This window comes from Brachyistius frenatus, unplaced genomic scaffold (assembly GCF_029030835.1).
Source record: "Brachyistius frenatus isolate BFR_SWC_R1_liver_20210118 unplaced genomic scaffold, ASM2903083v1 Contig_37, whole genome shotgun sequence".
In the NCBI taxonomy this organism is placed as follows: domain Eukaryota; kingdom Metazoa; phylum Chordata; class Actinopteri; family Embiotocidae; genus Brachyistius; species Brachyistius frenatus.
The window spans coordinates 1612501-1627532 of record NW_027210636.1 but is presented as its reverse complement, the minus strand read 5'-3'; the positions used below and the strand labels follow the sequence as shown (position 1 = coordinate 1627532).

The window sequence follows — 15032 nt, the reverse complement described above, 5'->3', positions numbered from 1 at the left end:
ATTTGCTCACGTCCCTGCTGACTAACTCCGTGTTATCTCTCGGCTCGGCTGTAGATGATAGGAACACTCCGCCCTGACACTTCAGATAAAACAAGAAAAATAAAAAAAATAACTTGTTCTTCTCCTCCTGCTACTGATTTAAGTAAAAAAAATAAATAAAAGGCTTTGCTTTCTCACTGGTAGCAGAAAGCCGATACGTATCGTGCCAGAGAAGAGGTGCTACTTCTCCTCCATCGCCTGGAGGTGAATCACCGATTTTTATTTTTATTTTTGCATGTGATGTTGCTATTTTTCCTTTATTTTTATTTGTATTTGTATTTGTATTTTTTTTTTTTTCAAATCAGAAAAATTGAACAGGGCTCCAAAATGACGTGTCATATCTGTGAAAAATTAAAAATGGACACATGATGAATAAAATGTCAGCAGGCAAACCAGCATTTCTAACAACTAACAACAGAGAATTGTTTCGTGCGCATGGCCTTCACTCAGATTGCTCTTTAATACGTTTTTTTCTTTGTCTTTTTTTTCTTGTTTTGTTTAGCTGTCGAGCTGTTTTTTTTTTTTTTTTTTTATGTCTGAACTGATCCTCTGCATTCATGGTTTTTATATGTGGTTGGTGATAATTTCAGTGTAATGTTGTAGGTATTTACTTATAATGAATGTTTAAGTGGAATTTAATGCTATTTTCAAATTCAATAAATCTCCAGTTTTTTTTTTGTACCTGCTTTTCATCCAGGTGCTTTATTATTATTATAATTATTATTATAATTACAATTATAATTATCATTATTATTAGTTGCATTTTTTTTTTTTTGCACTGAGCAATTTATTTTTGGGGGAAATGAAACAAGACCGCCATCTAGCGTTCAAAGGTTGGTACTGAATCACTTAATGCTGAAAGCTTGATTTTTCTGGCAGGAGTTTGTGTTGTAATCTTACATTTACATTTCAAAGGTTTCATGAAAATTCTGTTAATTTTAAAGATGGAAGATTTGACACAGGTTGATAAAATGACAAGCTTTTAAAATACGTTGTTCAAGTTTAAAGCCAGTGGTTTCCAAACTTTTTTTTCTTCTGACATTTTACAAAAACACTGTGTAGTCGGGGTCACATGAGTTTCTCCACCAAAACAGGGATTTTACCCTCTAAACTTCTCATCTCAGGAAATGTTCAAATGATCCAACATCTCACCAAATAATTAAAGGTTAGAGGAAAAGTCTCTCAGTGTTCAGGCAACCGCTCACATTTATCTGCTGTCCCTGGATATAAAGTAGGTCAAACCAGCAGCTACAACAGAAACACGCTGGTGAGTCACCATTAATAATCTAATGATGTCATCATCATAATATATCAGTCAGAGAGACCAAACCTGCACTTTTACTTGAATACTTTAACTACATTTTGCTGCTAATATTTCTGTACTTTAAGTTAAGTAGGATTTTTCACGCAGAACTTTATAACAGAGTATTTTTACACTGCTGTATTAGTACTTCTACTTCAGTAGCAGATCTGAATACTTTCAGCCAATTAAATATAGTTTCTTGGTTGCCTACTTTTAAATGAATGTCAAATATAATTTAAGTTGAACAAGATTTATTGCTCTCTTATATATTAGAACTTTTAGATGAATTGGGACGAAGGAAAAGTCATGAAATATTTATTTCCAGTTAATGAGCAGAAAAGGGCCAAAAATAATATGCAGTGTAAACAACACGTTATCATAAGATAATATATTGAAATAAAACTGCACAGTACTTAATTTTTTTTATTTATTTATAATATTGCATATATTATTATTATATTTTACCTCGCTGATATATTAGAACTTTTATATGAACTGAGTTAAGAATCAGCAAAATTCATTAAACCTTTATTTACAGTTAGAAAAATGACCAAATAAAACCAGAAAAGACTATAGAGGACATGAACACGTTTAAAACGACAGCTGCTGTACAATTATTTAGGTAGGTAGGTAGGTATATACTTTATTAATCCCCGAGGGGACATTTTTTTCGCCACAGCAGCATACATACAGAAGCAATAATAGAAACAATAGAATAAAAATAATAATAGCATAGAATAATATAATAGAAAAGCAATAAAATAAAAAATATAAATATAAAATGCACAGTACATACAGTATATATACAGTACATTAAATATCTATATATATATTATATACAACAAACCAATAAACACAGTCAACATATATATATATATATACATATATATATATATATATATATATATATATATATACATACAGTACAGTATATATCTATATATATAATATACAAGCAACCAAGAAACACAGTCAACAGTGTTATTGTGCTTTTTATTATTTTTATTATTTATTATTATTTTATTTTATTTGTTTTTACTCAAGCAGTAGTATCTGCAAACCAGGTAATTAAAAAAAAATAAATTAAAATAATAATAATTTTAAAAAGAAGTGTTATTGAACGCGCCCCCGAAACCACGTGCTCCGTTTCCATAGTCACGTCACATCGCCTCCACCATGTTGGAGGAAATCCGCCGCTGCTCTCCTTCACTCGCTGTCAGATTTAGGTTTAATCCGAGGAGGAAGGAAAGGAGGAAAGGAAGGTAGGAAGGAAAGGAGGAAGGGAAGGAGGAGGTTTCCTCTCTCTCTCTCTCTCTCTCTCTCTCTCTCTCTCTCTCTCTCTCTCTCTCTCTCTCTCTAGTAAAACGCACGCGGAAGATGAAACGTCAGTCGCGCGCTGCTGCTGCGTGGAGACGTTAGCCGGCTAACCGGCTGAAGAGCAAAACAAAGAGGAAAAAAGAAAAAGAAAGAGGAAGTAAATCGGATTATCTGCTAACCGGAGCAGCCTCTCCTCCTCCTGCTGCTCCTCCTGCTCCTCCTCCTCCTCCTCCTCCTCTTCTTCTCCGGGTCACACAACAGGTATTATTCGCTCAACTATTTACGCTCAACCTGTTGCTTACGTTTAAAAAAAAAAAAAAATTGTTTTTTTTTTTTTTTAATGTACATTTCTTTACAATTGCGTCAAAAATAATTTACTACTTTGTGCTTTTTATTTTTTTTTAATTAATCGCTCAGCATTAAATGGGGCTGTAAGCTAGCAGGGGGGGTTTATTAGCCAGTAGGAAGAAGAAGAAGAAGAAGAAGAAGAAGAAGAAGAAGAAGAAGAAGAAGAAGAGGAAGAGGAGGAAGAAGAAGCTCCTTTCGCGGGATAAATCTTTTTCTGTTTTTTTGGTGAAGACTTGAGAAACAAGCAGATATAAACTCGGTTCCTGTCTGTCGCCCCCCAAAGTCAAGACGGAGGTGACGACCAGACGGGTGTGCTCGCTAGCTGGTCTTTAAGGGGGGGGGGGGGGGGGGGGCTAGCTGGTGTGCGAGATTATTATTTTATTATTATTATTATTATTATTATTATTATTATTTTTTTTGTGAACCACCCTCCTCCGAAAATTATCCTCCAGTCGAAGCAGCGATGTCAGGGAAGGATAAAGACAAAGACAAACCGGAGAAACAGTCCACGACGGAGCGGCTGATCAAAGGTGAGGGGGGGGGGGGGCACGATCACACAACACTGGGGCGTCATTTTGATTGACAGCTACTGCAGGGATTTAAAAACAACAACAACAACAACAACAAAAAACACACCTGTAGCTTTTAGAGAAAAAAAAACAACCAGCTATTGTTTTTCCTTTTTTATTTGTTTTTTAAAATGCAATTTATGTTATAATAATAATAATAATAATAATAATAATAATAATAATAATGATGATGATAAACTTTATTTGTATGGCACCTTTCATACTAGAAATGCAGCTCAGGTTACATAAAAGGCACATTTCAAAATATAGAAAAGAGATGAGATGCACAGGAAGCAGATAAAAATGCACGAGAAACGATAAAATAATAATAATAATAATACACTTTTACATGCGTTGCACTTTTCCAAACTGCAGTTACAAAGTGCTTCGTGTGAAATGAGCCATTAAAAACAAAAACAAGTGAATTCTACCAGTAACGACACGACGATCGGATAAAACGAACTATAAAAACAAATTAAGTATAAAAGAAATACGAGTTGATCACTAAAATCAGTAAAAGGCTCTCCGATAAAAGTATTATAGCAGCATATCCGGAGATGAAACAAAAGTTATGAAGTTATAATTATCATATTTTCTTCTTATGGCTTGTTAAACCATTAAGATTTGAACCAGGAGGATGCTCAGATATCCGTGGGTGAGTCATATATATATATATATATATATATATATATATATATATATATATATATAATATCAATAATTTATCTTGGATTGTTTTTTAGATAGTGAAAACATTGTGATATGGCATCTTTTTCCTGCTTTTAAAAGCAAAAATGTTCTGCACGAACTACACTGTAAAAAGCTTTTCTAATTTGTTTTCCTTTTAGCCACTAAAAGTCAAATCATCAAAGTCTCATCGTGTAAACCGCTCACGAAGGCGCCGGTAGTCGTCTCTATGATATCGTGGCGATATCAATATGAATAATATACTGATATTTGAGCCCTTTGTCATAATTTCACAGACGTACGATCTCCATATATATACATATATGTGTATATATGTGTATATATGTGTATATACAGGAGCTGAAATGGTCCTCTATATTCTCGGATGGATGAAATCTAAAAATCACGAGGCTTTGCTGCTCTCTCTCTCTCTCTCGAGGGTCTGCTCAGGTTACAGGCAGAGCTTTTTTGACAAGATGGATTCCTCCACACCGATGTTTGTCCTGGCTTCGTTTTGGGACGGACAGGGCTACCCCCTCCAGCCCCCACACACACTCTCTCCCCCCCTCCCTCCCACCCCAAGAGACCGATCTCGGGCAGAGCCAAGTATGAGGTCGCTCCAACCACCTCCACCAGTTACAACTTTCTTGTTTTCTTCTTTTTTTTTTTTTAAACGCCGGCGCAGCCCTCAGTCTTGTCTGCAAGGGGCAGCAGGAGGAGCGTGTCCTGCCAAGCGGGCTGGAATGCAGCAGCGTGAGCCGGTCGGGACGAGAGAGAGTTAATTGTGGAAAGAATCTCCCCCCCAGTGATGTTCCCAACATGGTCAGAGCCTCACTGTGGAGGAGACGGGACGGGGAGTAGAAAACGTGACAGGAGACGAGAGACGGAGAAGAGGAAATGTAGGCCGGAGTGAGGACGGCGTCGCTTCGGGGTGGGGACACCCCCTCCCCCTCCCTCCCTCCGTCCACCCTGAAACAACCCCCCTCCCCCCCGCCCCCCTGACCAAACCGACAGCAGATGATGTCATCCATGGCTTCAGTTTTTTTTTTTTGTTTTGTTTTCAGGGAGAGATTTGTGATATCACCCTGTGTAACTGGTGGCTTATAAAAACATGTTTTTTTAAAGGGGGAGGGGCTTAACTGGTCGACTCACCTTCGACTTAATGCTGCTCTGCTTGTGTAAGTCAGCAGTTAAGCTCATTCACTTTGCCTTTTGACCCAGAAGCTCCAATCGTACGCTCGTTAAATCGTTTTTTTTTTTCTCATATCCGGGGTCTCTCTCTCTCTCTCTCTCTCTCTGTGTGTGTGTGTGTGTGTGTGTGTGTGTGTGTGTGTGTGTGTGTGTGTGTGTGTGTGTGTGTGTGTGTGTGTGTGTGTGTGTGTGTGTGTGTGAATGAACTGTGAAGATTTCTCTGTCAATTTTTTTGACACCTAACCGGCTCGTTTCCGTGGGTTAAACTGACACCCTCCCACCCCTCCACCTCCCCCCTCCCCCAATTAAAAAGAAGAAGCTTAAGAAGGGAGATGCGTGCCCCCCTCCCCCTCCACCACCACCACCACCACCACCTGACCCGTCCTTTCCCCCCTCCCCCCACCCTGCTATGATTGATTGACAGGAGATGGCGAATGAAAGGCCATTTAGCTCTCCGGTGGGTAAATGCATTCACTGATAATTAGAGCGATGTGAAGTGGGAACTTCATGATTCATCCAGCCACGGTCCCGCTCCATTCATCTCTACCCAGCCGCATCTTTTGTAATTCAATCCTCCCACCCCCTCACCACCCCCCACCCCCCGCCCGCACACCCTTCCCCCCCCCCCCCACCTCTATTGTGCAGATTTTTTTGAAACAATGGCGAAACATATTCTAGTAGCCGAGCTCGATATCACGGTCGAAAACATTATCCTCGGCAGGACGGTAGATAGTCGCGTCTTTTGTTTCTTGAGTCGTTTGTTGTCATGCCAGACTGCAGTGCAGCAGCGGCCCACTGCGCGCGTGTGTGTGTGTGTGTGTGTGCGTGCGTGTGTGTGTGTGGTTGTGAAGCAGAGTTCATCAAACATTAATGCTAATTAAAGGGGGACCAGGCAAGTCTTCTCGTAAGGATCCAGTCACGGTGGCAGCTTTATGACTGTTAATATTATTATTTTTTTTTAAACACTGCACAGTGTGGTTCGTTTGTTTGAACTCGAGTGACGAGCGTTTGCAGCCGGAGATTCATTCGTATCCGTGTTTGAACAGACCTCGATCGTTCTCGGCAAATCAAACCCAGAATTTTATTATTATTATGATGATTATTTGCCGTTCCTGTCTGGTTGGATGGTAGCGCTCGGGTTGTTATCGGGTACTTCATCGCCGGCCTTTCGGGCAAATGCTTGTAAATTTTGCTCCCGCACGGCTACCGCCTTTAAAAAAAAACCCGTTGTTTTCTTATATATATATATATATACACGGCCCGCTTTTGTTCGCACTGCAAGCTTCCTCCCGGTGTGACGAGGCTTTTAAGTAAACAGCCCCTGAATCTGGAAGCCCTTGCTAATAGAGGCTTTACCTAATCTGTTCTTAAGGTCTCGTACCTCAGCTTACAGATCTCTTCGCGGCGCTGCCTCGCGGGCCTCGGGAGCACTTACTGTTTATTTATACCGCACCGGGCCGACGCATCACAGCTTGTCCTCGGCATCGCAGGCTCGGCCAAAGTTGGAGCTCCAGCTTTTCCACTGCAGGGCCAAACAAGGGGTGGGGGAGGTGGGGGAGGGGAGGAGGAAAGGGGGGGGGGGGGTTGTACGGTCTAAGCTAAAAAACATCAGTCACCCGCCACCCTCTTTGCTTTTCAGGGTCGAAACGCCACCGACAAGCATTTGATTCACGTGTTCAAATATTTCCTGCAAACAAAAACACATCAGCTTTTTACAAAAAAACACAAAAAAAATGTGTTGTTGTTTTTTTTCTTTTCTTCAGCCAAGACTGCGACACTCGAGCTTCCTCTGCACTCAGGCTTCTGCTTCGCTGATTAGTAAATGCACCCACACTAAAAAAAAAAAAATTAAAAAAAATCATTAATGCCTTTTTCTTTTCATTTCATATTGCACTTTGATTCGCTGTGTGTGGGTGTAAACATTCCCAGAAAGCCTCTCTCTCTCTCTCTCTCTCTCTCTCTCTCTCTCTCTCTCGCTGTCTGTCGCTTATTTATTTGTTCTTATTCATTGCCGCCGGCGCAGCTTTATCTCACCGAGGAGCGCTGCTCATCCCCACGAGCTGATATCGGTATTTATGTCACATCTGATGTGCCGAGGGGCGTCCGGGGCTTCGACCCTGCAAGATGGACTTAGACGATACCAGGAATCCAAGATGAAATCCTCAGAGTTTTATTTGCACTTTATATATATATATTTTTTTGGGGGTCTCTGCATGCCTTGCACAGTCGGCGTAACAGGCCAGCTTTACGACACGCTTTAATTGGTGACATACTGCATTTGCGGTTCTGTTATTGGGCACACCGGCTTTATTTTTTTCACCTCACCTGCCCTGTTTAGTGAGAGGCCTTGGATCACGCTCTACTATTGTTTTGAACAAGCGCAGATTAGTCGGCAACTGTCTGCTCCCGGCAGGTTCATGACCCCCCCCCCCCCCCCCCCCCCATGGAGATAATGCCGCCGTTACACTGCTAATCTGCAGAGCGGGAGACTTTAAAAAAAAAAAAAAAAAAAAAGAGACTTTTGACATAATTTCCCCCATTAAGGCCCCATTTTAAGAGAATTAAATAAGGCTTCTTTTTTTTTTTTTTTTTTTTGATTACGTATTAAAAGCCTGTATTTTTTTTTTTACAAGCAGAGAAAATAGCTGCATTCGTTTCATCTTCATAGTCCATAAACTGAAGTCTTCTTTTCTCTCTGGTACATTTTGCGGTTTTTACTTGTTGCACGCTTTCTCAGGTCTCAGCCTTCGGGAGTGCTGACCTTTTGTGATGACGATAAAAGGATTGTGTAGGTGGTGTGTGGCAGCTTACCGGAGGGGGGGGGGGGGGGCTGCCTCGCGCATCTATCGCGTAGGTGTACTTCGACCCTCCTCCTTCATCTCGGCGGCATATATCACCTCTCCTGAGTAAATGATTGTCTTGAAACGCCGTAACTCCTTATATATTATTACCGGTGCTATAAAACATCTTAAAATCATGTGTGATATATATATATATATATATATATATATATATATAAAAAGAATCATGTAGATGCTTGGTGTGTTTTGCAATACTTTCTGCAAAGTCATACAATTACTAATAAGAAGTGTTGTTTTAATGGGTCTTTTCTAGGTTTAGATTGTGAATTCTTTGTAATATTTATTACATATAAACATTTATTTTTGGCCCTTCGTAGGAAAGAGTTCAGGCACCTCTGCTCCAAATGGTGACCAAGAAAAAGTCCTGGTTTCCAAGACAAAATCTTAATAAATGGACAGAGGTTTGACCTCTGAGCCTCATTACTATAAAAAATTCCCATATTTTAGAGGCGTCGGGGGATATAAACAGGAAGTATCGGTTGCCAGGAAGTCGGTTCCCGAGATCCAGTTTGAGGCCTGGTTTTTTTTTTTAAGCCTCTGTTTGGCACCATTAAAAGTATTGTAGCACTTCCTATCTGCAGTGTTTCTCCGGCAAGTTCTGGCGTTTATCGTCTGATTTCGAAGTGGATTTGTGAATGTTTATTCATTGGCGATAATGATATCAGTGGAAGTAAGTCACAATGAACGCAACCCATGTTTTAGCTAAGTTTGTAGAAGACTTGTAGAAGACGTCGTCCCATTAAAAATATGAAATTTCACACCGTGTGAAGTCCAGCGAGAAACATGAAATCTGTTTATTTAGTTTCTGAAACGATTCGGCTTAAGTGCTGCGTGAAATGTAATAAATATGAGTCCCATTACGTCTGCGTGTTCAGATTTGATTGTATTGTAGTCTGAAAACCGTCATCACGTTGCATTTTATTTTATTTTATTTATATTTTTGACCCCCTCCTCCCCCACAGCGGTGCCATACCCTCCACAGCAGAAGCTGACCATTAAAGAGCTCTTCGAAGATGGCAAGCCCAACACCGAGCTGCTCCGCAACCACCTGGTCAAGGAGGGCAGGGTGGAGGAGGACGTGGCGTTCAAGATCATCAACGACGGGGCCAACATCCTCCGCCAGGAGAAGTGCATGCTGGAAGTGGATGCGCCTATAACAGGTACAGCCGGCCGCTGTAGATGGCCCGCCGAGGGATCGTGACATGTGTTTTTACCGGCTCTATGTCTGTAGGGCAGCCTTGAACCGGAGGTCCGGGCTTTCAGACTCCCTGTTACAATGGCCCGCCTCCACCTGTGCTGCATACTTAAGCAAGACACCAAATCCCTTTCAAGTATTAGCGCTGCCGCTCTGTACCGTCGCCGACCTTGACCTGTTGACATTTGAAACCCAAGCGTACGCGTCCTGCGAGGGATCCGCCGTGCGGGAGAGCTCGACACAAGAATCAGTTCAGTTTTTTGGTTAAGATCCAGCGGCACAGAAGATGCGGCAAAAAGCAATAAAAAATAGAGGTAGTAAAGGTATTAATATGAAAAAAAAAATTCAAAATGCACCGTATATACAAATAAAATGGAATAGGATACTTTTTTTTTTTTTTTATCAAATTAGATTTAAAAACAGTGCAGGTAGTAGTTTTAAGGAGTAACTATTTGATGCGGGATGAATTCATGAATAAATTAATTTCGAGAAAGTACGGAAAGTGTCGTAAACAAAGACTAAAAGCAACCGTCATTGAAAAAAAAAATGACGTGATAAGATTAACACGCCCGAGCTTCTCCTACAAAATGGCTGCGTTAAAAAGGTGTGCACGCCTTCGAAGCAGATAATAGACGGACCGTAACTGAATCGGAGACGTGTTGACGTCTGCAAGTTAAATAAACGTAGAGACTTAATTCAGGACGAGAAACGGGAATGGTGGTTCTCAGACGAGTTTTTGTTTCCCCTCCTCCCCCGTCGGCAGTATGCGGTGACGTCCACGGACAGTTCTTTGACCTCATGAAGTTGTTTGAAGTGGGGGGGTCGCCTAGCAACACGCGGTATCTCTTCCTCGGTGACTACGTCGATCGAGGATACTTCAGCATCGAGGTAAGTCGTGTTTAAAATCTGTTCAAATATGCTTTTTTAATTTTTTTTATATTTTTTTTACTGTTTAGTAGTTTTGAAGGAACCAGTCAGAATTCGGCGTTTTTGTCGTCGATGACGACGTTGACTTTTTTTTTAATCACTTGACGCAAGTAGCAAAATAAAAAAAATTCATAGATATTCATGAATATGTCAAGTTCAGGTGTTTAAGTTTAAACTGCAGGTGTTGATAAAAAAAAATTCATCCATGAGTTCCCTCGACGTCTGTCAGTGTATTTTTTTATATATATATTTCTTTGCTGTATTCCCCCGTCACGTTTAATTAGTAGATGTCGTTTCACGATTACATTATCCATCACAGCAGAAACCGCTCCTTTAGATTGTGCCTTAACATTTTAAAGTTTAATTTACAATATTTAATTCAATTCCGCTCCAGTGGAAATGCAACACGTATTAAATCTTGTCGGTATTTGGAAGCCGAACGTGCTCCGGTCTGTTGTTACGTTCGCTGTCGGTGTGCAAAAGCTGCCTTCATCCTAAGCTCTTTATTTTTACCTCGGCTGCCGGTTAAACTGTCATAAAGTCACATCTTAACATAAACTGACCTTTTGTTGTCAAGTGGGTTGTTTGGTTTGTGAATTCAGACTCACCGGCTGCAGCTTAAATTAAAGGTTAGTCGTAATTCAAAAAAATTAGAGACCTGTTTTTCCTACGGTGACTTACAGCCACTTGAATCGAAGTCCCGTCAGGATGCTCTGAAATCTCAGCGTCTGAACATCTATTTCCGTGGCACCTTCAAAGGCCACAGTTCATACGTGCACGTTGGAACGGTTTAAAAATAAGACAAGAGGATTTAAAACAGAAAGAGCTGCAGTCCGGCTGCAACAAAGTGGGCCGCGGTGCTATTATTGAGGTCCGGGGTGCCGGTGTTTTTTTTTTTTTACGGCTGCGGCGGGTTTGGATGGCTACGACGGTGTTTCATGGGTAATAAAGGGTATGTAAATATATATATACAGTGGGTACGGAAAGTATTCAGACCCCTTTAAATGTTTCACTCTTTGTTTCATTGCAGCCATTTGCTAAAATCAAAAAAGTTCATTTTATTTCTCATTAATGTACACTCAGCACCCCATCCTGACAGAAAAAAACAGAAATGTAGAAATTTGTGCAAATTTATTAAAAAAGAAAAACTGAAATATCACATGGTCATAAGTATTCAGACCCTTTGCTCAGTATTGAGTAGAAGCACCTTTTTGAGCTCGTACAGCCATGAGTCTTCTTGGGAATGATGCAACAAGCTTTTCACACCTGGATTTGGGGATCCTCTGCCATTCTTCCTTGCAGATCCTCTCCAGTTCCGTCAGGTTGGATGGTGAACGTTGGTGGACAGACATTTTCAGGTCTCTCCAGAGATGCTCAATTGGGTTTAGGTCAGGGCTCTGGCTGGGCCAGTCAAGAATGGTCACAGAGTTGTTCCCAAGCCACTCCTTTGTTATTTTAGCTGTGTGCTTAGGGTCATTGTCTTGTTGGAAGGTGAACCTTCGGCCCAGTCTGAGGTCCAGAGCACTCTGGAAGAGGTTTTCTTCCAGGATATCTCTGTACTTGGCCGCATTCATCTTTCCTTCAATTGCAACCGGTCGTCCTGTCCCTGCAGCTGAAAAACACCCCCATAGCATGATGCTGCCACCACCATGTTTCACTGTTGGGATTGTATTGGGCAGGTGATGAGCAGTGCCTGGTTTTCTCCACACATACCGCTTAGAATTAACGCCAAAAAGTTCAATCTTGGTCTCATCAGACCAGAGAATCTTATTTCTCATAGTCTGGGAGTCCTTCACGTGTTTTTTGGCAAACTCTATGCGGGCTTTCATATGTCTTACACTGAGGAGAGGCTTCCGTCGGGCCACTCTGCCATAAAGCCCCGACTGGTGGAGGGCTGCAGTGATCGTTGACTTTGTGGAACTTTCTCCCATCTCCCTACTGCATCTCTGGAGCTCAGCCACAGTGATCTTTGGGTTCTTCTTTACCTCTCTCACCAAGGCTCTTCTCCCACGATTGCTCAGTTTGGCTGGACGGCCAGGTCTAGGAAGAGTTCTGGTCGTCCCAAACTTCTTCCATTTAAGGATTATGGAGGCCACTGTGCTCTTAGGAACCTTGAGTGCTGCAGAAATTATTTTGTAACCTTGGCCAGATCTGTGCCTTGCCACAACTCTGTCTCTGAGCTCCTTGGACAGTTCCTTCGACCTCATGATTCTCATTTGCTCTGACATGCACTGTGAGCTGTAAGGTCTTATATAGACAGGTGTGTGCCTTTCCTAATCAAGTCCAATCAGTTTAATTAAACGCAGCTGGACTCCAATGAAGGAGTAGAACCATCTCAAGGAGGATCAGAAGAAATGGACAGCATGTGAGTTAAATATGAGTGTCACAGCAAAGGGTCTGAATACTTAAGACCATGTGATATTTCAGTTTTTCTTTTTTAATAAATTTGCACAAATTTCTACATTTCTGTTTTTTTCTGTCAACATGGGGTGCTGAGTGTACATTAATGAGAAATAAAATGAACTTTTTTGATTTTAGCAAATGGCTGCAATGAAACAAAGAGTGAAACATTTAAAGGGGTCTGAATACTTCCCGTACCCACTGTATATATATATAAAAGTGGTATAACTCTTTAAAGTGTTAAACAACAGGACACGTCTTTGAAATTTGGCTGAAAAAAAAAATGAGTCATATATAAAATGTTCTTGGGGAACTTTGTCCGAAGCAACGGTGACCAAAAAAAAACACACAAATTGTGGCAGATGGCGGTGAGATAGTCTTGATCTAGATTTGTCTGTAAAAAAAAAAAAGTAAAAAAATAAGAGTAATAATTCGGGTACCTTGTGGGAGTAGTGTGAATCTCAGGCTTTACTGTCATTTCTTCTGACTCACAGCGAAGTGCAGTTTTAACTTCTTCAACTCTCCCCGTCGCTACTTCAAAGGAACGTGGACAGGAAGAGGATATCTGCTGATTTTAAAATTCAAAATGTTTTAAGGTGAAGACGGTGAAGGTGAAGTTTTTAACAACGGAAAAATCTGCGAGTCAGAACTCACTTTACTTTATGACAACAACACGATACTAAACAGGCAGAGTGCTCTTTTGTGGAAATGTGTATTTTTTTATATCAAGATATTTTTTTGGGGGGGTTCTTTAAGCTACGGAGAACCTCGTGATTCATCTCCTCGAGGTTTTTTTTTCATTGTTTGCGAATCATAGAATGAAAAGCGTCGAGCGTTGTCGCTAACGCTTCGGCCTTGAGAGGTTCCACCGTCGACAGCGGAGATCAGGACTTCCTCTTATGAGTCTAATTTAACAACTTGAGATCTGAGAACGGAAACAACTTCTGAGGCCCGACTGTTTCACGAGTAGTTTTTACTTTACGGTTTAAAAACTCTACAACCGAGCAAATAAAAAGCCAAATTGTTGTTAGAAGATATCCGAGGGGGTTTCTGAGATTGCAGTTTGGCCGATGTGATCTGTTTACCTCCAAATCAGACTCAGACAATGCTAATCCGACTACTAACCAGATTTTTTTTCGACCGAAACGTTTTCCCGCTGCTGCCAGATTCTACATTCGAAGGCTGTTTGGAGACTTTAGGGAGATCATGATCATGAAAAGAAAAATAATCATCAGTCGGCAGTCCTTGATTCAAGAGGAAGAGAGGAAGCAGGCTCTGTCTGGGTTTTTCTGATGTAAAGTGGGTGGGTGGGTGGGGGGAGGTTGATAAGTCTCTTCATTTTAAAGACCTCGGAGCTGACTTCGGTATCGCATAAGACAGATAGGGGAAGAAAAAAATAAATGGGTATCAGGATGTGGTTACCTAGGCAACGTAAGGAGAGTCGCCGTTGCCTCTTGAAGTAGCGTATCACCAATGAAGGCCAGCATGTGAGAAATCAGTTTCAATCTGTTCTGTTGAGATCCAACCCAACACCCCCGCCCCCCCCGACACACACACACACACACACACACACACACACACACACACACACACACACACACACACACACACACACACACACACACACACATAGCAGGCAAACACTGAAGTGTCTGTCTACATACAAAAAGGCGAAAAGTCAAGCATTTTAGGCTTTTTTTCTTTAATTTCTCACCCGTCTTTATATGTGTGTGTGTGTGTGTGTGTGGAGGTGAAGGTAGCCGCCGCTCGCTTCGGCGCCACTTCCTGTGTCTTCCCCCTCCCCGCTCGGGGGCTCGAACACGGAGCGGCCGGCTAGCAGAGTGTGCAGAGGGTCTCTCATTATAACCCATGTCAGCTCTCCAGCCGCTCTCCGACAAGCCGTGTCTCCATTTTCCTCCTCCTCCGCCTCCGCACGGAAGAGATCAAGTCACACCGATCCCCCCTGCCCCCCCCCCACACACACACACCACCCTCTCCACCCCCACAGCACATCCACCTACCCTTCACAGTTCGATACTCCACCTAACAATGGGAGCGAATAAGACGAGAGTAGCCGAGGCTCCCCCACGCCTTTTTTTTTTTTTTTCTTTATCTAACGTTGTCAGTTGCGTGAATACACACCTGCTGGCTCCGGTTACCGTGGCGCCTCATTCCAGCTGCTTAATAGCAGGCCG

At 41.6% G+C, this 15032-nt stretch overlaps 1 protein-coding gene across 1 annotated transcript in view; it reads left to right on the top strand.

The window, feature by feature from the left end:
- Window positions 1–2728: 2728 nt before the first annotated feature.
- Window positions 2729–15032, top strand: part of ppp3cca (protein phosphatase 3, catalytic subunit, gamma isozyme, a) — a 24827-nt gene continuing 12523 nt past the window's right edge. The window contains exons 1-4 of the mRNA XM_069701519.1: window positions 2729–2920; window positions 3077–3537; window positions 9278–9475; window positions 10274–10398. Of these exons, the coding sequence (XP_069557620.1) occupies window positions 3471–3537; window positions 9278–9475; window positions 10274–10398 (390 nt within the window). The 5' untranslated portion in view covers window positions 2729–2920; window positions 3077–3470. The remainder of the gene's footprint in view (window positions 2921–3076; window positions 3538–9277; window positions 9476–10273; window positions 10399–15032) is intronic.